Below are 24,787 nucleotides of genomic sequence, written 5' to 3'. Positions count from 1 at the left end.
GAGAAATTACTGATGGTCGAATATATATAAATATAATAATTTGCAGTGATGTTTAGTTTTATACTTTTTAAGAATCACTGATTTACTCCTCATTTGCCTACATACAATCATTGCTAGACTTATTTGTAAATTCGCTGCCCTAACTGTGTGGAGTTTGTATATTTTCCCTGTGCTTGCGTGGGTTTCCTCCGGGTACTCCGGTTCCCTAACAGAATCCACAACTATACTGGTAGGTTAATTGGCTCCTGACACTAATAGCCCTACAGTGTGCACATAGAGCAGACTGGACGGGCCAAGAGTTCTTATCTGCCGTCAAATTCTATGGGTGACATTCTATGTGTAGCGGTAAAAAACACATGATTTTTACCGCACCTAATCGCACTTTTGAAAATCGCAAGATTGGGCCGTTTTTCCCATATTTAATGAGATGCGAAAAACGGCCCAAATAGTGCGACTAGGTGCGATTTGATGCGATTTCTTTAGTCCTGAAAAAGTGCGATTTTCAGGTCTGAAAATCGCACATTTGCAGGAAATCGCAATTAAAAAAAAAAAGAAAACTGCGCGGGGTCCCCCGCCAGAGCATAACCAGCCCCGGGCTCATTGAGCCGGTGCTGGTGACATAAAATCACGGTCCCCGACAAATAGGGGTCCCCTTGATTTAATGAAACCAGCACCAGGCTCAAGGTCCGGCGCTGGACAAAATACGGGGGACAAAATGACTAGGGGTCCCCCGCATTTCAAGAACCAGCACCAGACCCAACCAGCCAGCAGGGTAATGCCACAGCCGGGGGACACTTATTATATAAGGTCCCGCGGCCAAAGCATTATCCCTCTGGCTGGTCAGCATGGGCAGGGGTCCTGGGGAAGTGGGGACCCCGCCAAAGAAGGGGTCCCCCCCCTCCAGGACTTACCAGCCCATGCTGAAAGTCCGGGGCTGTCCCCGATGCCCCTGGGCGGTGGGCATCGGGCTGATGAAAAGTGTAAAAAAAAAGAATAAAAACTATTGTCTTATACTGTAGAACTATGAGTCCCAGCAAGCCTACCCCGCATGCTGGGACTTGGAGAACCACAAGTCCCAGCATGCGGGGCATTAAAGGGCCCGCTGGCACTTGTAGTTCCACAGTACAAGAAATAGTTAAATAAAACACACACTGACACCCAGAAAAATAAACGTTTAATACATCCACAGCCCACACATACTGATACTTACCTACCTCGAGCCCTTGGGTCGGTCCCTGGATCCGGGGTCCGGGGTCCTGGCTCCAGGGCTGAAGAGTCCGGTTCCGGGGCCTTGGTCCTGGTTCCCGGGCTGGTCCGGGAAAAGTTTTTTTTTTTTTTTTACTGTTTAACCCTTTTTTTCCACCAGAACCCTGCACAGATCTCAATGATCTGTGCAGGGTTCTGGCTAATTCGCCCATCAGAACCTGGTCTGATTTTTGGGCGAATTTTAGACACATTTATACAAATCGCATACCATTAAATATGCGCTTTGTATACTTTTCAATGTGAAAACATCTGGATGCGATGTGCTGCAAAAAACAGCCATCGCATTTCCAGAATGTCCAATTTGTTGGCCAAAATCGCACTTTTTTTCACATTTTCGCAGCTCATTAAATATGCGAAAATGGAAAAACATGCGATTTCGGCCGTTTTTGCGAGAAAAAAATCGCAAAAAACAAAAAAAATCACACTCCATAGAATGTCACCCTATGTTTCTATGTAAAGTATACCATGATGTTTTACTGCAAAAGCATTTATTTTAGCCCAATCCTCTGTGTTTATGACGGCCGGTCTTCCAGACACCACGGCCCTGTTATGGATTGCTGGTTATGTCCCCAGCTTCCCCAGGCTGATGTGGGGAAATAAAACGCGACATAAAGAAGGAACCAGGGGCGGGGGCTACAGTGCAGCAGGGAGAAAGACATTCTGGTGCTTTGTGCAGGCTGTTCCAGCCAGTGATGGGGAACAAACAGACCGACTTGGAAAATTGCTCTAATCTAAACAGACATTATGCAGCCGCAGTGAAAGGAACAAAACTACAGCTCAGCTTCTAGGGCCAGAAATCATTCCTAGTGCAGGATACTTAATACCGACACACACACACTGCTTCCCGCCGACACCCAGAGACAAGGGCTGCCTGCTCTGCCCAGCTCACAACACGGATAGCCACGTCTAAAAATAAAGCGATGTATTCCGACGGACTGCCAGAGCCTAATTGCAGTAGCTCCCTCCCATAATTACAGCTGCTGAACGCTTCTTTGCCTGTTCCTGGTGCAAAATAAAAGAACGTTACCCGGCAAGACTGGCATATTCGAATTGCCCAAAACAACGATTCCTATTGAGGTCGAGGATTACGATCGATGTTTATTCTGCAACATGTTTATTCTGGGCCTCTCACTCAGGGTTAATATATCTTCCGTCCATCTGATTAGACGCTCGGCGTTTGGGGACACACATCTGCCAGGCAGTAAAGTTTTGTGGCACTGTCATAACACCGAATGAGAGCAATGAACAGCGTGTGAGAACAGGGATTATTAGAGGCAACAGAAATATCAGCCATGGCTCTGATGTGCAAAACCCAGGGAACTGACAGGTGTGGGCGCATTTGGGCTGGCTTATATTCTGTTCCGTACATTATGAATGTGCACAGTATCTGGTGGGTGCAGCGTTAGATAAACAGGATCTATGTACAACATACTTTCCTACTTTTGAAAAGTAGTTTCATGGAGTTTACAGCTCAAATTGTAATGTACTGCTCAGCGCCCAGTTGAGGGGGGGTGTCACATTACACCCAAGGGGCGTGTCTATGTGCACCAATGGGCGTATCTATTGTTACTCAGGGGTGTGTCTTGTAGTGGTAAGTAAAAACTTGCTACTCCATTACATCACAACTGCATTACACAGCAGGGCTACACACATCCATTCTGCATTCTCTCAATGTTCTGCTCCATTCTATGAAAAGGAGGTCTGGGTTGTGAAAAAGGATCCATTCTGATCCCTTTCCTGGAATTTGAGCTCTTCATCCCCAGTTCACGCATGTGCACTAACAGACTAAGCAGTGTTCATTTTCATTGCTACAAGTGTAGTGGTGGTAGGGAATGCGGGGACTGATGATTTTCAGATCAGCTCTGTGCTGGAGCAATGTTGAATTGCTCCGGTGTTTTAGAATCTACCATAGCTACTCGGTGCAAGTTAGCTACTCCTAGTGATCCGAATTTGGGCCACTGCCCCGATGGTCAGGGTTTGGGCATGTTCAGTTTTGCTCATATGAAAACCCTGACTGTGGGTGAGATGCTCCAAACAAAAATGCAGTAAAATTCAGTTTTTGGGGGGCTTTCCCGCATTTTAATATGCAGCAAAGCTTCGCTGCGCGCGGGGGGGGGGGGGGGGGGGGGTTACGCCAGTTCTAGATGGAGTAACCCTATAAAAGCCTATGGGCTTTGAGCTGTCATTTGTGTTAATAATCGCATATGTTAGTGCATACAGTATGTTAGTGTATTAGTGTATATGTGATTATTAAAAATGCGAATGGCGGTGACGTGTGGCGGAGGATGATGGAGAATCCCGCCCTGTGAGTGGCCTTGGCGAGTTACACAATAGCTGGGCCATTCACAGTGTAGAGAGAGGAATGAGGGCAGCAGAGCCGGCCTTAGGCATAGGCAAACTAGGCAATTGCCTAGGGCATTCTGCTTCTGCTGATTAAAATGATATGCAGCATGCCTATATTCTGTGTGTGAGTGAGGCTGTATCTGCATATGAAATAGTGTATTCATGGAAATCACTGTAACATAGCATTCTGTGCAGGTACAGCCACAGTCGCACACAGAATATAGGCATGCCACATATCATTTTAATCATTGGAAGCTCCTTGTGTGTGCTCGTCATAACAATGCAAATAAGACAAATTTTCAGCAAAAAAGGCACCCAACGTTAGCAGGACTGGCCAGGAGCTGCATGGCCTATTGAGACAAGATGTATGAGGAAACATCTGTATCCAAGCAGAGGCAGAGGTCACAGTGTTAGCGGCTGTGCGAGTGCTGTCTGCGGGTGGGTTGGTTGTGCAGTAGTTTTCGGCATACAGTATGTGTAAGGGGCATTAGGTGTGTCATGTATAAATGCATTAAAAATGTGTGACATATGTGTAACATGCATTATGTGTGTCATGTGTATAAGGGCATTAATAATGTGCAACATATGTGTAAGGGGCATTATGTGTGTCATTATGTGTATGAAGGGCATTAATAAAGGTTGGCATAATGTGTAAGGGGCATTATGGTTAAAATGACATTAATAATGTGTGTCATGTGTAAGGGGCATTACTGTGTGGTATTATCAGGGGTGCCGAGAGAAAGGGGTAAGGGGTACAAATTACCCAGGCCAAAGTCTGATGGAAGAGCCCAGTGGGGGCCCCGGGCCCCCTCCCATTAAGTGACAGCAGCTGCAGCTCTTCTCTTCTGCCCAGCACACACTGCTTTGTGCTGGGTTGCAGTGTGGCCTTGGAGGTGCTTAAAATACAATATTTTCTCAGGATTATTTTCTAAGGGTATAATGTGAATAATGTGAGGAGTAATGTACATAAGGTAACGTGGTACTACTGTGTGATGTAACGTGAATAAGGGACACCATCGCATGATATAATGTGAATAAAGTTGCACTGCCCGATGTATCAATGGAGGTTATTCTGGTTGGTGCGGCCAAACGTGCGTACGTTCTATATTAGCGTACGCTCTCCGTACGCGGCCGTTGGGGTTAAGTCCACCCACAAATCAGCCGCATACGTACGGGCATAAACAACGTCGAAGGGGAGTGGCGTACAATTGAGCGTACGTTAACGTACACGGACGGATCAGCCCTTAGACTCCGACAACTGGCGTACAACAGAGCGTACGCCACCGTTTACGGACGTCTCGCGTCCGTCTTCCCGCCGACTTCTTGTGGAAATCTGAGCGCACGCCAGCTTGCACGGACGGGTCGCTATTGTTTTCAATGGAAAACTCAGCTTATGTCACCGCTCGTGAGAGTGAGCGTACGTCCGTGTACGCTGGCATACCCTTCACATAGATGGACCTGCAAATCTTGCCTTTCAACTATAATTCAGACAATTAGTTAATTATTCTAATTGTTATTCAATTATTGTTTTCTATTAACTCAATTGTCTACCTTAATAAAGACCCTAATAAAACAACATTTTAACCCTCATTACATGTATATTTGTTATGTTCTAATGTGGCATTTTAATCACTATCTATGTGTCCCCACATTGCTTTTACTTGTAAATACATTTATGTTGGTGTTTGTGTGTATGTACTAAATTATGTCCCTAATTAGTTTGATCTGATTTTTTTAACATGTATACCTACCCTGATGTTATGTGTGATGTTTTCATCTAACAACAATAAAAAATCATGCCTTTTCACTATGTGTTATTTCACCCCAAAACACACACATTCACACATCATTCATTACCCCTCACCTCAAATTACCAATAAAACTTACATGACACATCTGTATGTACCTGCCCTTACAAACCCACTCACATATTTATGATTAAAAACACAGCCAACTTCTAACTGAACATCAACTTTTTTTATTAATAATAGAAATTAACAATATGAAAAAAAAATTAAAGAAGGACCTGCAGTTGGGCGAAAAGAATATTTAGGTAGAGGATGGTCAGGAACATTTCCACTAGTATATGGGCCACCTCCTCCTGGTGCTGTTCAGTGTCTGTAGTGAAGGGGAAAACACATTATAATTAATATATCATATACATAAATGTTTATTGCATTGTAACATAATATGAATTTGTGAGTTAAGTGTGAAGGCCACATACATTTTTCCACTACATTGAAGATGGGTATGCTGTAAACATGGTCCAAAATACTATTCTGTTGACACACACATACTGTACATATTACATAAAAATATAAAAATTACTCCTTATTGGATGAATGTATGCTGTATCCCAATTGGTAGTTTGGTTTTGGGGGACTCACCTCTAACCTCACAATTAGGCTGTGCTATTTAAGGGTTATGACATTGTTGCGGCTTAAGCACTCCTTACTTAGTAAAATGTTGACCATTGCTGTACTAATTATAGGCCTAAAGCTATGTTTGTAAAGCATGCATCCGCATGGCCTCACACACTATTAACAAAACAATCTATAAATTAATGTTGCACATCATGCTGGGAAGTGGAGTTACACAACACCTGGACCCACATAACCTCCACACCACTAATGTTGGATATGTCATTGGATGTACTGTTATGTCAATTATTCAAGGGGTGAGGCATGGCCACACTCCAAAAAACCACCAAGGGGACCCTTGTTCCTGGAGAAGGACAGGCCACACCTCATGGTCGCCCTGCAGTGATATGTTGCAACTAATGTTGATGTTGGATACACATATGTGGTTGTTGTGATTGTTTATGTGTAGAAATGTGTATGTAAACATTAGACACATTAAATACTTACGGCTAGTTGAGCCATCCTGCTCGCCGCTGGTTGGGTGTCCGGTGGTTGGGGGGGTCAGGAGCAAGGGGGATGGGATAGGACTTGGGATACAGGTAGTGGGTTGGAGAGGTTTGGGGGTGGGTGGTGGGGAGGTGTAGGGGGGTTGGAAATGGGGTGGGGAGGGGGTAGGGGTGGGGGTAGGGGTGTGGGTGGGGGTAGGGGTGTGGGTGGGGGTGGGGGTAGGGGTGGGGGTAGGGGAGGGGGTGGGGGTAGGGGTGTGGGTGGGGGTAGGGGTGGGGGTGGGGGTAGGGGAGGGGGTGGGGGTAGGGGTGTGGGTGGGGGTAGGGGTGTGGGTGGGGGTGGGGGTAGGGGAGGGGGTGGGGGTAGGGGAGGGGGTGGGGTTAGGGGAGTGGCTGGTGGAAGGGGATGTGGAAATTTGGTGGTCACCAGCAGGACCCATAGTCTCCTCCTCTTCCTCCTCCTCTTCCTCCTCCTCTTCCTCCTCCTGGGCTGCCTGCTCCCGGGCTGCCTGCTCCCGGGCTGCCTCCTCCCGGGCTTCCATGCGTGCCCTTGCCCGTGCTGAAATGTTAATGTTGATGGCATAGAAATCGAAGGTTGGGTTTCATAAAAATGTGGGAAAGAAAAATTTGCATTAGTCATGCTCATAACCTTACAAATTTTAATTTCTGTGATATTTCAGACATTTATCATGCTAAATAATTGATATGCTACACCCAAAAACAGAGCGACTACTTATACCCCCCCTATACACCCCATATACACCCCCTATACACCCCCTATACACCCCTTATACCCCCATATACACCCCCTATACACCCCCTATACCCCCATATACACCCCCTATACACCCCATATACACCCATATACCCCCATATACACCCATATACACCCCATATACCCCCATATACACCCCATATACCCCCATATACACCCATATACACCCCATATACACCCCATATACACCCCCTATACACCCACATACTCATGAACATATTTATAAAAAGTACAGAAATCATTGCAAAAAAACGCAGACATACTAGTTATTAAAAACTTACATTGGGCAATATGGCGGCGAATCGAACTCAGCATCACTGGCTGGCGCCGGCGCAGGTCAGACCAGCGCCGCTCGACTTGTGCCAGGCTTCTCTGGACGCCGGTCCGGGCGTATATTAGCCGGCGGGCAGCATTATATGCCCGCCGCTTGTCCATGTTGGACACATATGGGCCCCTGGGCCCCAGGCGCCGGTCCATGACCTCAACCAAGGCCACCAGCTCCTGGGTAGAAAACGCGCTAGCCCTGGTTGAAGTCATATTGGCAATGGCGCAGTTATTAATTGCAGGTACATATATCACTTTTGGTGCTTGCTGATTGGTCTAAAAACTTGTTTGTTTAGTATTAACTTTATTAATCCTTCTTACATTAACAAACTGGATGCGAATAGAAACTTATGCGGACCGTTCTGATATACACACACCATAACCAACAGCATGCTTTCAATGTATAGAGAGACGTACTGTATATACAGTGTGCGTAAAATAATACACGCAACCGTCTACTAATAAATACGCTGCTAAAAAAGGCACAATGCAACATGTTGGTGTATGACAATTTCATACTCATTACATATGTAAGGAAAGCATTATAACGTGATGTTTTGAAATGTCATTCAGAAAGCATACACGAACTCCAACAGATACCAGCTGACAACACTCATCATTGGAATGACAGGTGCACACATTTCACCATGTAGCACACAATGCTCCACAACCTGTGTATGTGCATATACAGGTGAATGTTCAGGTGCGTTGAGACCTGCGTAATTTAAGCGGGAATTATCGCCGGGAAATATCGGCGTAAATTAGCTACTACATTGCGGGGAAAAATATACTCCCCCTTGTTCATGGTGGGAGATTACCATATAAATATTCAGTCAGATGCATGCCAGAATTGCTGCAAACATGTCTAGCTCAGATGATTCCGCAGCTGAGGACGCTCTACAGAGAGCTACAGCAGAATCCCTGCTTGAAGCTTTGCAGAAGAGGGAACAGGAGCGGAGAAGGAGGGCCCAAGAGAGAAGTAGCCTGCAAGACCAAGCGGGCCCCTCACTAACAGGCCCTGTTCAAACTCCACCAGCTCCACAAGGGCCAAGCAACCAGCCAAAACAAGAGGTTGCATCTCTCCAAACAGGTGTGACCCAGCAGGTGCATGGTGAGAGAACTGGGGCCACCAGAAAACGAGCTGCAACATCTAGGGTGAGGACTGAGCAGGATACCACCACCAAAAAGAGAAACCCTGCATTTGTAGAGGCAGAATTGAGAATTTTAGTGCCCAGGGCACGCGAATGGATCGAATTGCCAACCAGGAAGCCGGGTGCCAGTGCAAGGAGAAACCTTTGGGACAAGATCACAGAGGAAGTGAACCAGGTGTCACCAGTGGTCAGAGATTGGCTAGCGGTGAAGAAAAGGCATGTGTTTCTCCCCCTGATAATGTCATATGTGTGTACATATGTTACATGTATGTTTTGAGAATAATAGAAAGGTGTGTTTGTAGATAGTGCTACACTTCAATGTCACATGTGAACACAACCATGTCTAATAACCCACATTTATATATGAAACATGCACCATTGGTGTGATGTGAGGTTATGGGCACAGTTCTGCTCATGTGAAGTATGTGAAGTATGTGATGGGACAAGAGAAAGTGTGTTTTTGAAAAAGAGTTGTTGTAACATGTTCCATATGATGCTACTGAAACAAGAATGACCAAACTGTGCACATGTAGCTGGTGAGAAACTACACATCCCAGTATGCCTTCCCATAGTTAAATTACTCCATAATAACCACACTGTCAAGCTATGGTGGAATGTGTAGTTTCACAACAGGTGGAGGTGCATAATTTGGCCATGGATGATGTCATTTCTGCATAGTGATCTATGTATGTGCATTTAGTGGCCTAATGAATGAGATGAGACACTAAAATGCCTCCTAATGGAGACATTAATGTGTGTGTGGGACACATATGGCTAAAAAACATAAGATCACCCACACTAGGAAATGTAACGTAGTCATGATGTTCACTAGCACAGTGGTGCACATATCTCATGGTGATATTTGTATTTTTAAACTTGTAGGTGGACAGACTTCAAAACGACACTGAAGAGGAAGATGACTGACCGGTACAACCACAGCATGTCCACCGGGAGGGGGCCTATGCCAGACACCTTGGAATATACCCCCCTGGAGCAGGAGGCCTTGGATGTAATTGATGTGGCCGAGGTCAGGGGGATATCCAATATGGATAGTGAGCTCCCGGTGGAGGTCTTTGCTGCTGCTTTTGATGGTAAGTCACAGTAATGCATTGTATTTGGAAAGATATTTTTTAGTGCGTATGTGATGGTGACATTGTTTTCAATTATTATCCTAGAAGAAGCAGAAACACAGGATGAACCGGCAGCATCTTCCTCTGCAGAGCCACAGGTGGAGCAAGTGGTCCAGCCTCCACCAACACGACACCCCCAGCCACAGGACACATGGGATGCCAGGTGGATGGTGATGCTGGAGAGGATCGAGAAGCAAGGGGTGGAGGCTGCGGTCCGTCAGCAGCAGGTTGGGGAATTTCTGGCGGATTGGAAGGCCACAAACAGGCAGCAGTGTTAGGCCTTCAACCGCACGAATGACACTCTGGCGGCTGGCATGCAAAGCATTGCCCAACAACTCAGCCGCCAGAATGAAATTCTGGTGGAGCTGCTCACCACTGCCAGGTCCCTAAGGGACAATCCCCCATCTGCTGGGCCACCCCAAGCTGCTCCCCAACCTTCCACCTCTGCTGGCCCTCCTGTGTCCACTAGGGGAAGACGCCGCAAGCCATCTGAGCCAAAGGCCCCTGTCCCCAAGGCCCCATCTAAAAAGGGGAAAAAAGGGCCCAAATAATGAGACCTGGTTCACTTCCTCTGTGGTTGGACCCCAAATGTTTAAATTGCACTGGACATCCACTTCCTGAGTTGGCCATCGATCCATTTTCGTGCCATGGGCATTAAAGTTCTTATTTTGACCTCTACAAATGCAGGATAAATTTTTGGTGGTGTGTATCTTGCTTAGTATTCACCCTGGTTGTTGCAGTACGTATTCTGGTGTCCCCATTTCTTTCACCATTGCATTTGCAGGGTAACACATGTTTGGAGATATGCAACCTCTTGTTCTGGCTGATTGTTTATTTTTGTGTATATTTTATTTGTTTATTTGATTTATGACATTAAAGTGTCAAATAAGCTGTGATGCTGAACAGCAAATACATTTATTTTACCAATTAAAACACAATTGTTGTATGTGTAATTTCTTGTGTGAAACAAATACTACATTTATGTGTACTTACTGACCAGGGTATTTTTGAGCATTTCTTGAAGTGTGGTAGAAGTTTCCCATGTGTAACCCTCTCCATGGCCATTCACATGTTCCTATCCAACTTTTCCCTGCTAATTAGTTTGTGTCAGCACATGTGCAGAGCAACTTAATAGGTGAGAAAGCAGTTTGTGTGCAGGTGAGGTAGCTCCTACATTAGTAGGTAAAAGCAGGTCCAGAACAATGCTTTCCTCATGGAGTGGGTGAGGTAGACAAACAAGGGTCAAAAGGGACATTTGTGTAGGAATGCATATGTGTCCTCCCTAAAAAAAGATGTGTGAATCGGCCAAACATGATAAAATTGCTTGTGGACAAACATGTTTAACTTTGTACATATATATGATTTTACAGTGTCATAAGCAGATGTAGGAATCCTTTGTTAGAGAGATGTGAGTGCAATATTGTGATTGGTGGCATCTTACATCCAGAGTGTAGTAAAATCCAATTCATAGCAGATCAGATAGTGGTACAGGTCTGTATTTTGGGTACTATACAAAGATTGTGTGCAAAATAGTGGGCATGGGCTTAAAACATTGCTGAAACATCCTTTGTAGGTGTTAGATGTGGTTTATGTTATTGTATCATAAATACAAAACCTATGTTTGCATACCTCCCAACTTCTGTTGGGAGGAAATAGGGACACTCGCGCGGCGAAGCCGCGCGCGCGCCCGAAAAGGGGGCGGGGCGTATGCAAATGAGGGCGCGGCTTATGCTAATTAGCCGCGACCTCATTTTCATACGAGAATAGACGCTGTGCGCATGCGCACAGCGTCTATTCTACTAGATTGGGGGGTCTCCCAACTGCCACCCCCCGCAGCGGGACAATGCCTGCCGCGGGTGGGACGTCGGGACAGGACCCGAAAATCGGGACTGTCCCGACGGAATCGTGACAGTTGGGAGGTATGTGTTTGTATTAGAGTGAACACGTTGACACATGTTGACTTGTGTAGATTGAGTGTGCTACTGTGTAAAGTCTATGAAAGCACGTAGTGAATGTGTATAACTGTTTAACAAATACCTACCTTAGCATATATAAGCAGGTCTTAAAAAGATTCTTACCTTAAATTAAACAAACCTTTAAATGTAGAGAAGTATAGAAAGATAAGCTTCCAATGTGTTTGAGTGCTGTGTGTAGGCTTGCAGGTAGTGAAATCATGGTTTGGACTTAATAGACTGCAGCATTGCTTATTACATTCAGGTGTATGTGTTTGAGTAGTAATCAGCGTAAATTAGCAAACCCAGGCGCACGCTGGCATGCGGTATCTGTAGGGGTGGTCTGAGGTGGCGGTTGGCGGCCGCCTGTTTTGTGTCCGAAATGAACGGTGCTTTAGCCGATCGTGCGGTAGTAGCACCGTTCATTTTTGGTGCACACCCCCGTGTACGCCCATATTTACGCCCATTTTCCCTCATTATTTCGGCCGCTCCCCTCATCACGCCCCTATGCCGCCCCCAATGCCCGTACTCTCGCGTACAGGTTTTTTCGCACGGAGAGACCCGTCCGTAAGCGTTGTGGAGTGTTCGCGCCTGCGCATTGGAGATGGTACGCATGCGCAGATCATTAAAAACCCCGGAACGTACGCGTACGGGCCGGCCGCACCAACCAGAATAAGGCCCAATATCAGGCAGCCCGGCATCGCACCCCTGGGCTATCGCCATTGTAATGTGGCGATAGCCCATTGTAACCTATGGCTACACCGGGCAGTGTGGTAAGAGGGGTCGGCGGGGGTCAGCGCATAACCGCGCATGCGCTGACCTCCCGGCTTCCGGGTTAGGGCTTCGCAGGGACGGGCTCCTATCGGAGCCCTGTCCCTGCACCCTTAATATTGATACATTGCCCTGATATGATCGCATTTTACAATGCGATCCTGGGCGGTAATATTCCGCCCAGATCGCATTGTAAATGCGATCATGATAAATGGGCCCCTATATCTTTCCCCTTGTTCCCAGCTCTATCCTTTCCTTCTAGTTTCCTACACCTCCTCCTCTCTCCCCTCCTGTTTCCCCTTCTTTTCCTTTTATCTCCTGTTCACCTACTTTCAATCACCTCTCCCCCACCATGGTCCCATTACCCCGCAACTCAGCCCTGCTCCCTCCTCTCCCTGGCCCTTATTCTGCATCGTGCGGTACGGCCCGCGTGCGGCCGTACCGCCGATGTTTTTAGTCTGCACATGCGCAGAGGTCAATCTGCGCATGTGCAGCCCCATTCGCCGCAGACGTATTTCGTCCGCCGCAAAGGGGGCGTATAGGGGCGTGAGGGGCTTCATACCCTCATTTCCCTATGTATACGCCCCGCGTTTCATGGGCGTTCCCATGCAAACGCGGGGCATATGCATGCTAATGAGGGTATGACGCCACTCATGGGGGCGGAAAGCTGACGTCGCCGGATGTCAGCTCTCAGCCCCCATACAAGCTAACACACGGACGATTGTCCGTGTGGTCTCAGCTTGCGGGAGCTGCTGTGGCGTGCGGCCCTGCCTTCGATGGTCGACGACCATCGAATGCAGGGGGCAGCTCCCACCATGGTGGAGGCGTACGCCCCACCATTTTTATGCGGATCGCCAGCCGTCCGTGTACGGACGGCCGTGGCGATCCGTCTCGTGGGCGGGGATTGGTTTGTGCGGCCAGAGCACCGTGTGCGGCTCTGGCCGCACCAACCAGAATAAGGGCCCCTGTTATCTCACCTCCACCTTCATCACCCAGAACTCCCTCCATGACCACCCCTGCCCTTCTGATCTCAGACACCTACACATTACTACTCTCTCATCATCCCTACCCTCTTATGTACACTTGTACAATTTGAGCACAGATCAGATCTGGAGATAGCTAGTGTTGCACATAAGCAGTGGCGTAACTATAGCACCGCAGCCCCCGCGGTCGCGGGGGGGCGCTGTACATATGGGGGCGCCGGGGGGGGGGGGGGCTGCGGTGCTATAGTAATCCCCCCGCCCCCCATCCCCCGCATGCTTACCTGTCCGCGCATCCCGGCTTCCCTCCTGGCTTCAATCAATGCTATGGAGACGGACCACGATAAAATGGCCGCCCCATAAAGCAGACTGTTCTCTGAAACTGTCTGCGGTATGGGGGCGGCCATTTTATCGTGGTCCGTCTGCATAGAATTTATTGAAGCCAGGAGGGGAGCCGGGACGCGTGGGCAGGTAAGCATGCGGCAATGGGGGGAGGGGGCAAGGGGGGGGGGGGGCGGCCGGACGGGGGGCGCCCCCCCCATTAACGGCGGGGGGGGCGCCCCAAATAAAGCTACGCCGCTGCACATAAGAATTGTCGGATCCGGGAGGATCTGGCAGCATTTGCTGGGGGTTACAATATGATACATTGTACATTATGGGCAGAGGTATTGCATGCAAGGCTGCATGGGACACCTTGAATAAGTGTATGGCCAGTTTAAGCTAATCTCTACTCAGTGCTACAGTAACCCTGATAATCTCATTGACTCTCCCTCTCTCCTGAGCCCTCTGGAATGCCAGATCTCTCTGTAACAAATAGTCTTACCCCCACCCAGGAGTGGATTAGCCATAGGCCGTGCAGGGGAGAGTTCCGGTAGGCCAGTGCACCTGTGAGGCTTCATGGTGCCAGTGACTTTTTTTTTTTAAGATGTAGCCCTGTCCACCTCCTGTCTCCTACACAAACAGCCTTTATCAGTGCAATGAGCAGGTACCCATTGTGACATCTGTTAAAGGCACAGGAGTGGGTGTAATCATTCTGGGGTGTTTCTGGGCTTTGATGGTGGAATTTTGATGGTTTTGTTAAGTCTGAGTGGGACGGAGGTGGGGTATTATGTGAAATGGGGAGGTTTGTGGTTTCTCACAGAAGATTAAAGGTCTGGGGGCCACCAGTCAAGCTTACTAAAACCATCAGCTTCCACACAGGTGTAGTGATGTATAATGCCGCCTATTTTGGTGTTGGTTCTGCATACATTTGATTTGGTGCACCCACGTGAGGCCACTTCAAGAACTATTTCCAGGGCCTCTTCCAGCCGCTACCCTCAACCATGACCTTTTAATTTCCAACTCCTTAAATCTCCTAGCCATTACAGAAACCCAGCTTTACCCCTCTGACACCACTTATTCCAGTGGTCTCTCCATTGGTGGCCTCACATTCACCAAAGGCCCTGTCGACATGGTCGTAGGGTTGGGGTCCTTTTATCATCAAGTTATTCCAATTAATAAACCCAGAACCTGCCATTACATTTTCTACATTTGGGGTCCATGCTATACAATGCTCCTCTTCCAATCTGATCTCTTTTTGAGTAGCTGTCATTTACTGTCCAACAGGCATTTCCAACAAATTCCATGGTCACTTTGTTTCATGGCTGCAGTCAGCATCCCAAGGTTTAGAAGATTGGCAGCAGTGTTCTGACCGTCAACATCCCAACTGCCGGTCATCCCCTGTGACTGGCAGGGATTCCCAGTGACGTCTATCAGGGGAACTTCCCTCAGCCCTGATTGACTAAGCATTTCCATGGAGACACCTACAGCCATCAGACCTAAGCTGAGCCTTGATTGGTTGTAGACATCTCTTTGAAAACACTTATGGACCAATCAGGGATCAGCCGAGCTGAGTCCCCATGACGGAGGCCACTGGAAATCCGTACCAGAGAGGAGCCGCTCCATCACCGGAACCTGGAAGGGTGAGTACAGTATGTTAAGTGAGGGTTTGGTTGTTTATATTAAAGTTTGTGCGTGTGTTTTTTTCTACATTTTTCTCACAGTAGAACTACATGAACCAGAGGGCCCATTATTGCCCTGCATGCTGGCACTTGTGGTCCGTCAAGTCTGACATGCGGGAGAGGCTTGCTGGGACTTGTAATTCGACTGTAACAACCAATGTATTTTTACTTTTTTTTTTTTTTACACAAAAGCATCAGACCACCACCAGCAGCCCAGAGGTCCCTGGGGGGTGGGCCTTTATTGGGGGGTCCCCACTCCCCAGGTACCACATTCAGGGCTGACCAGCCAGGGTGATCATGGTTCGGCTGGGGCACCTTGCATAAAAAGTATCCCCTGGCTGTGGCATGATACCGCTGGCTGTTGGAGCCTGGTGCTGGTTCTAAAATACGGGGGACCACAGTCTTTGGGCAGTATTCAATGAGAATTTTGACGATGTGCAGCGAATCCTGTTTAAGATTCACTGCACATTCGCCACTGCCCGCCGCGTTCCGGAGCCTCGCCGGCTCCAGTATTCAACGAGTCAGGGGCTCCCCCGGGACAGGGGACCGGGTATTCACTACACCCGATCGTGCATATGTAATGATCGGGTGCAGTGAATATATGAATATCTAATGAGCGGCTCGGCTCCCGGCCCCCTGCTGGCTGCTCTGTGTAAAAAAATTAAAATAAAATTAAATTAACTATATATTCATGTGCTTACAGCACATGAATAAAAATAGCATGCCCCTCCTCAGAATAAAATTCCTGATTTTTTTACACCAAATGTAAAAAAAAAAAACACTTTATTTTAAAAGTTCACATTCCACTTCACCATAAAAAGATAGCGATTGCTACTCGGTGAATCATGGCGATAAAAACCTTGAAATTTATTCGCCATCTGGTCATTGAATAGGGTGATTCACCGTTTTAGTCAAAAAATCTCCGTACAGCACGAAAATAGCACAAAATCGCGATAAAACATGGCGAATCAGCCTCATTGAATACTGCCCTTTGTGTCCATCGTATTTTCGGAACCAGGACCAGTCCAAGAGCTCAGTGCTGGTTTCTTTAATATGGGCGATCCCCACATGACTTATGCCATTTGTACTTTAAATTTTTACTTTAATCCGCACACTCCCATTACTACAAATCATACACTCCCATTACTAAAAAATCTCACATTGTTACTAAAAATCCACATATGTAAAAAAAAAAACTGCACTTTTCCGTTACTAAATATCGCCATACAGCGCATGTGAATTTGGACTTTGTCTAAAATATCTCACCCTATTTAATTTGCTATTTTTCTCCTCTTTTGCGCTCTTTAGATCCAATAATTTTAGGACCTGTTTCATGTTTGATTTACTGGTTACTTTTATGTTAGAAAATAATATAAAATTCAAAGAAGATAGAAGTATAGTATGTTTCTTGCATACAACTTGTACACTTCTGTTGTAATTGTTGATTTAATTGCTTGCCTTGTGATGTTTCATTAATGTGCTTTATACAACAGTATTTGAATTATAATTAATGTCTTCTTCATAATGAAATTTGGATTTAAAATCCAATAAATGGCCGCATAAATCCATTTTGATTCCACGATGAGAAGAAAACATAAACAGTAATAATAAAAGGCAAAAACTTGTATAACCACTGACTAAATATTCACTCAATTTGTATCTCTTCATTTTCTCTTTCACAAACTGCCTGTGACACTTCACTCAGTTATTTCTAATAAATATTCATTTCAAAATAAACTGTAAAGTAAGTCCAAGAAAATCAATACAGTAAACCAATACGCAATACTGGTGCATTAACTTATCAATAAACACATTTAATTTCTTTGAAATAAATGTAATTGTCAAAACAGTGTAATAATTATCTATTGTAAAGAATATATTCATTAGACCTTTTTTTATTAATGAACTCCTATGAATATTTTCATGAACTTTTTGTAAAAATGTATAATGAAGACTTGGCTTAATATCTGGATTTTAGCTATTGTTTAGGAATCATTACTGTACTTGAAACTAGTTTTTGAAACTGTACCCAGGTCCAAAGAGTTCTACCATCAAGTTGTTCTTCTTGTCACGACAGGAAATTTCAGAATCTTTTTCCATTTTCTCTTCCCTGACGACATTCGGTTTGTTGGTCTTCATTTTTGGAAAAGAAGGTTCATAGCCAGGACTTGAGTCATCTTGAAGCCTAAGATTTCTGCGGATGCTGCTTAAGCTAGAAAGTGGTCCAATTGCGGGAAGACCTTGATGGAGGTTTTCAGTAGCTACGGTGAATTTGTAATCCCTTCTGAGCCTCGGTAGGATTGATCTAGAAGGAATGTTAAGACTTGGTTCACCTCGTCCTCCTATTTCAACTTTATTTTCATGAAACAACTCATCATGCTGGCTGTTCCTACACTGTTGTCCATTACCCAAAAGCTTCTCTAGTTCCTCTTCTAATTTTTCATTTTCACAATATTGTTCCGCTTTCTCTGAACTGGTTTCTGAAGAGTAACCTTCTTCTGTCTGCTGGACTTCATGTGTCAAGGTGTCTGAGAAATCTAAAAACAACCGGTAGTATCACAAGAGAGCAACGTTACTGCAACTATCATGTACATAGCTGGGAAAATGATGTTCAAATCACAATTTTGATCATTTTGCAACTTTATCGGCCTATATGTAGGTTACTTATACTACTTTTGGGTAAATATTTTTGTGTGATCATTTGTGGGATTGGTGTCAGGGCCGTTTATGGTCTATATGGCTCCAAGTGAGAGCACAACCCCCATAGACACTGTAGAGGGAAAAAAAATGTTAGATTATTAGTTCTGCGGCCTGCACTCCAGCATCTGCCTGTTATGGGGCCTACACATGTAGTGAGTAAGAGGTATTTTCTAAGCAATCTCACTAGATTGATCTGATGGGTGTGGTATATTTCACCGACAGTCGGGATTCCGACAGTCATTACTCAGACGTCGGAATCCCGACTGCACAGCGGGGGGGGGGGGGAGCGCAATGAAGCCCCTTGTGGGCTCTTTGCGCTCACCATGCTGTGGGCACGGTGGCGAGCTGCGCTTGCCACCTATTTTATTCTCCCTCTATGGGGGTCATGGACCCCCACAAGGGAGCAGTCGGGATTCCGACGTCAGAGTAATGACTGTCGGAATCCCGACTGTCGGGAGCCGTCCGGCACCCGATCTGATTTTGACTTTGGCTATATACTGACCTGATTCTACTTGACTCCCAGTACCGCATTGTCTAACTGGTTCTGACTCATTTCTTACAATTAAGCTGACAATTTTTTGTGGAAAATAACTCACAGGGGTGACGCTTTTCAAAGATCTGTCTGTCTGAGAAAAAGGTGTATTTTATGTACTGAAAGCTTTAATAGCTTCGGAAGGACAGATGGGTTAGCCTCTATACAGGTAAGGTCCTACTGAGAGTGGTTTTCATATCAGAGGGTTTTGGGCTGTCCTTCATAGCCTTACATTAATTATCTGGATCCATATAAAGTCCCAGACTAGATAATACCTACCACAGCACGGGAATATTTGACTGTTCAAATTATCACTTTACAGCATACAGTAAAGATGTATTTTTCTAATTCCACTTCTCAAATGGCTAAGAAGGGCAGAGCCGCAGCTGTATATGTAAACAAGGGGACTTAACCCCTCCGGTGGCCATGTCCCAGCATCCGCACCAACCAGAATCCTCTGTTGCCTCGATAATATGTCTCAGTGATGATATATGGTAACAGACAATCATGCTGGTAGGGGGTTCATCAGTGCTGTTATGTAGCCTCTTGATTCCAATCCAAGCATCACTGTGCAGGTTACATTGGTCCCCCCCCCCCCCATGTGCGCCAATTTCCTCGCTCTCTGGGTGGAAAATGGGGAACAGACTGTTGTGATTGCTGCAGCACTGTGCACTGTGTCATATGTTAGTCCCATATAAATAAAGACAATAATAATTGCTTTTTTGATTTCTCCTTTAGACTCAGTGGCAAAACTCCCAAAGGCAGGCTCCCACCGCCGGCCACCAAGCCCTGCAGGGGTTCCTCCGCTGCCTGTCACCTCAAGCCGGGGTCTTTCAAAAGCAGTGAGCCCGAGTCAGTAAGTCTGTGCTGTTCCTGCTCGGACTCTTTAGTGGCCGCTGGTGGTATCTTGTATCCCCGCCTGCTTATATGCAAATACTCAGCCCCTGGCTTCCCAACCTACTTGTACTGTCCATGGCCCGGAAGGCATATTCAGGTGAGCCCTCTGTCTACTGGTGCATTGCCCTGTCTATGGTGAAAGTATATATATTTGTGCGAACTTACACATGCGGGCCTGGGAGGAGCAGTTCGTCTATGGGTCCCGGTTTGAAACCAATATAATTCTATATAGGAGATACATAGACGATCTGCTCTTGATCTGGCAAGGCGATGAGTCCAGTATTACTGACTTCATGTCGCATATTCATAATAACGACCTCAACCTCAAATTTACGTTTAAATCCAACCCCACTAAGATCGAGTTCTTGGATTTGGAATTAGAGGGTACACCAGGCAACGAAATAACTACCCGTACACACTTTAAGTCTGTGGATGCTAACAGCTTTATCCCAGCAACTAGTTGCCATTTCCCAGCATGGAAGAATAGTGTTCCGTATGCGCAGTTTTTGAGAATAAGGCGTAATTGTAGTGTTGATAGTGAGCTCCAGGCCCAATCACAACTTTTATTCGATCGCTTTGTGGAAAGAGGCTACAAAGTAGAGTCTATTGAAGAAGCCAGATTGAAAGCCTTTTCACATGGAAGGGATGAATTACTCTCCAATTCCGAGAAGACGCCTAAAGAATTTAAGAGCAGACCATTCGTAACGCAATTCAATTGCGAGAACCATCAAATCAGAAAGGTGCTAGAGAAGCACTGGTCTATCCTTTTGCGTGACCCAATTCTCGGTCAACATCTACCCGCTAGGCCGAATCTGGTCTTCCGCCGGGCCAGGAATCTAAAATCGATTCTGGCACCGAGCAAAATGAAATCTCAATCTCTACCTATCTCAAAAGGAGTTCATTTTCTAACTAAAAAACCAGGAACTCTACCATGCAACAAGTGCATATGTTGCCCTTTCCTTGAGAAAGCTCCCTTTCACCATGTGATGGATAATGGCAGGGAGTACACAATCAAAGACGCAGTGACCTGTAACTCTGATCATGTGATCTACAAAATTACCTGTAGTTGTAACTTGGTTTACGTCGGGAAAACTATTAGACAAACTAAATTGAGGATACAAGAACATATGCGTAACATCAAGAACAAGGTCAAGGTACACAGTCTCCCTAGACATTACTTGGAGAAACACAATTCTTCAGTCACCAAAGAGAATTTTAAATTTACTATTTTGGAGCGTGTACCAGCCAATCCTAGAGGAGGCAATAGGGGCCAAGAATTAATTAAGAAGGAAAGCTTCTGGATCTACTCCCTAAATTCCCTTACACCGAACGGATTAAATGAGGGCATAGACATAGTAGCATTCCTATAGCTCCTTTTCCCTCCTCTATCAACTCCGCTTTCTTTTCCTTCATTTTTATGAATTATTGCTGTAAGGCATATTAATTATTGTATATATTTGTTATTGTTTTTTTAGATGATATCTCGATGGAAATGGGTAAGTGATGTACTAGCAGGAGCATTTATCGAGGTTTTTTTGAGCCCGTATTCGGGTTCGTGAGATCACCGTTCGTGTCCGGTTTTAGTTGGAATTTTTTGAATTTTTTATTTTTTTCTTCTATTTTTTTTTTTTTTTTCTTTTTTTCTTCTATTCTATTTTTCTCTTTCATTTTGTAAATTTACATAATTTGGGCAAATAAGATTAAGTATATTTAATGCACCACTTTGGTAGGTTTTTTAGAAGGTTCAATAAATAAAATAAAAATAGTAATAATAGATAAAATGATTTAATAACAATTATCTAATCATTTGCACTAATGGGGTGGTATTAAATCATATAATATTCCGATTAAGGTATGCACTTTTTATTAACTCCTAATTAAAATAGAGGTTCACTTTAAATTAATGTATAAGAAGATATAGAACTCTAAAATATATATGTATTTCCTAAATTATATCCTTATAAAGTATTTTTACAGTTCTGAAAAGCCACGACCTCGGTAGTGGGCGGTATAACACTTAGGTGTCACTCATATTAGGTATAATTAGATAGTCTGTATATTAGCTTGCGTTTCATATTTTAAAAAAAATGGCGTCCATTTGGAACGCATAATTTATAGAATGGAAGCGTGGTGTGCTCCGCTTGCATCACTGGGTTGATAATAGAATCACTTTTAACAAAGTAAATAACAGTATGCGGTGAAGAGTTAGCCCCGTTTTCCCTTAGGATTATAACAAAAATGAAAAATGAGTCAGGAAGCGCTAGCGCTTCATTATACACTAATGGCGTCCATTTGGAACGCATAATAACTCCGCTGAGCGGAAGTATGACGCGTATGACGCGTCGGATGCGTTCCAAGGTTCCCAAAATGGCGGCTATATGGAACGCATAGCGTGAATGCCGCTTGACTCTTCTAAGTCAGCGGCAGCGCTCCTTATTGTATTATAAGCCCTAAAAACTTCACTGGAAGGTTAACTCATTGCTCTAGTTAATGGGTGTATTATAAGTTGGTGGCATAGTATTATTAAGCGATAGGGGAATATTTATATATCTTAATTATAACAGGAAGTGACGTTTGAGCTCAAGCTCTATATATAGCCTCTTTGAGGTATAGGCTGTCATTCAGCTTTTGGATACACTTGAGGTTACTTCCTGGATACACAGCCTTATGTAAGTACTTTTTGGCATTACTATTATCTCTTTGGACTTATAATGCTCCTGCTTGTAATCATTTTCCTATATAGTTTTATCTGCTTTGTACGTTGACTGATTGGGTCTTTATGTTTATATTTAAAGCCGACCTGGATGCTATCGGCTACTGAGTGGGTGTACTCAGTACTATTGGGATTCTATACTGTTTATTTGTATGGGCCAGTTTAAACAAGAGCGCTGGTTACTGGTAAAACGTAAGTCTTGCTATACCTTTTTATGGTAGCCCACTTATGACGGGTGTTGGTGACGGTGTCATTCCAATGGGGAATAAAAACCCTAACTTCCGGACATTGTTAAATTTTTCCATTTAGATCTATTCCTGCAAAAAACATTCTTTGTACCCTTTTACTTTTGAGATACTACATCAAGGTACCTTTTTTTGTTAATTTATCATTGTTTTTGTTTGGTCAGTATATTTTATTAATTAATGTAAAAATGTGATATATATATGTAAAATGGTCAGTATATTTTATTAATTAGTGTAAAAATGTGATATATATATGTAAAAATGGTTAATAATGAGTTGGTCCCTTTTTTTAAATAGTCTTTATGAGCTGGTTACTCGCTGGAATCTAGTAAAATTTTAATTAATATTTATATATTTTGATCTATTCTTTCTCAATGGTTTTTAAAATTGACTATTGGATTTAGCCTCTCCCCTTTGTCCTCCTCAACCTTCTCTTACTCTTTGTCATTGTTCAAAATGCGATACATATTGTTTTTTGATATATTTCTACTATTTACAGTGCAACTGTATCTTTGTCAACTATATCATCGAATGCCCCTGATGAAGTCACGTAGCTGACGAAACGCGTTGGGCCTGCTGTTGTATTGGAAAAATTGTACATTATGTCAATTGTCAAAATGACTATATGTATTGTGTATGCTATATAAGCTGAAGTGTTGGCTTTTTATGTAATAAATTTTATAACTGAGGAAATTAAGTTGTGTACCTTTACCTTTAAGCGCACTCTGTTCCCTTTTTTGTATATATATATATATATATATATATATATATATATATATATATATATATATATATATATATATACATACATGACTTCAGTACACACTTACTTACACCATAATTTATATGGGCTGTTTGGGACAACTTACTCCCCTGTTAGACTGACCTTCACTTGTCCTCTGAGAATTAGAATTATTTTCTTCCTCTCTTCCTTTGTCAGTTTCAGATTCATTGTCCTGTAATTATAGCTATGCTTTATACAGCTGATTATAAACAAAATATATGGCAGAAATATATTAGAAACTGGGCTGATATAAGATCGTATTGATATCATTTAGATGATCACAACCAAATCCCTTAAGCCCGGTAGACAATGAGCGATATCACTCATTTAACTCTTTGGAGTGATATCGTTCATTATATCGCCAAGTGTGTAAGCTTCTAACGATGCAGGATACCCAATGCTTGCCCAAATGTTTTCCATTTTTACTTCATCCAATGAAAAAAAAAGGCAAGGGTGTACAATTATGAGCTGATCTTGGGGTTGCAGCTGTCCAAAACCAAGGGATGCTTTTCGTTAATGACCAAACTGGGGTCCCCAAGTGGAAACAGCGGCTCTTTCAGCATCATAACAGCAAAATAATGGCTAAAATACAAAACAACAGTACACATATTGCCTAATTCAGACCTGATCACAGGGCACGTTTTGTGTGCAACTGGACAAAACCATGTGCACTGCAGGTGTGGCAGATTGTGCACTGCAGTGTAACAATAAAGCAGCCTATATTTCCCCTGCAAAGAAACAAAATAACTCACCCAAATCTAACTCTCTCTGCACATGTTACATCTGCCCCATCTGCAGTGCAGCATGGTTTTGTCCATTAGCAACTCAAAAGTGCTTTGTGAGTGAACCTGAATCTAAATAATCAAATGATCAGAGCTGTAGTAACTGTGGCAAAGCTTCCTTCTATGTATAGTAGTAGGATCATTTAACTTCTGCCATGTGTGTGGTTGTGTTACCTGGTCCTGGAGATCGGCACCTTCTGCCCCTATGTATTTATCTTGCTGATCCTGTACTGACATGTCACTCGCTGTCTGGGTGCCTTGTGTCACAGTCAGTCCTGCCAATCAAAATGGTACAAGTCACTCAGGAGAACTCTGCATGGCAAAAAGCTCTCTCAGGCCAATTGCCCATTTTGCCCATTTTCCCTGCTACAGCAGAGCTTACAATCTATAATCACTGCCAAATAGACATCTATGGGCTTTTTTCAAGTACCAGTATATATTTGGATTGTGGAAAAAAAAATACAGAGTACAATCAAACTGTACACATATAGGACCTTATTCAGATCTGAGCTCAGTACAAATTTGTTTGGAAAATGGGCAAAACCATGTGCACTGCAGGTGGGGCAGATGTAACAT

At 44.4% G+C, this 24,787-nt stretch overlaps 1 protein-coding gene across 3 annotated transcripts in view; it reads right to left on the bottom strand.

Moving 5' to 3' along the window:
- LCA5L (lebercilin LCA5 like) overlaps window positions 1-24,787 on the bottom strand; it is a 93,791-nt gene that overhangs the window by 23,878 nt on the left and 45,126 nt on the right. For 2 of the 3 annotated variants that reach the window (XM_083171685.1, XM_083171686.1), the window contains exons 6-8: window positions 24,386-24,486; window positions 23,532-23,601; window positions 17,121-18,095 (exon numbers count right to left, since the gene is read on the bottom strand). In XM_083171685.1, the coding sequence (XP_083027811.1) occupies window positions 17,569-18,095; window positions 23,532-23,601; window positions 24,386-24,486 (698 nt within the window). In that variant the 3' untranslated portion in view covers window positions 17,121-17,568. Of the gene's footprint in view, window positions 1-17,120; window positions 18,096-23,531; window positions 23,602-24,385; window positions 24,487-24,787 lie in introns of those variants that run through there. The other variant, XM_083171687.1, reaches the window with a different exon arrangement.

This window comes from Crinia signifera, chromosome 2, assembly GCF_055691185.1.
Source record: "Crinia signifera chromosome 2, ASM5569118v1, whole genome shotgun sequence".
NCBI lineage: Eukaryota > Metazoa > Chordata > Amphibia > Anura > Myobatrachidae > Crinia > Crinia signifera.
This window is presented reverse-complemented; position numbering and strand designations above follow the sequence as displayed.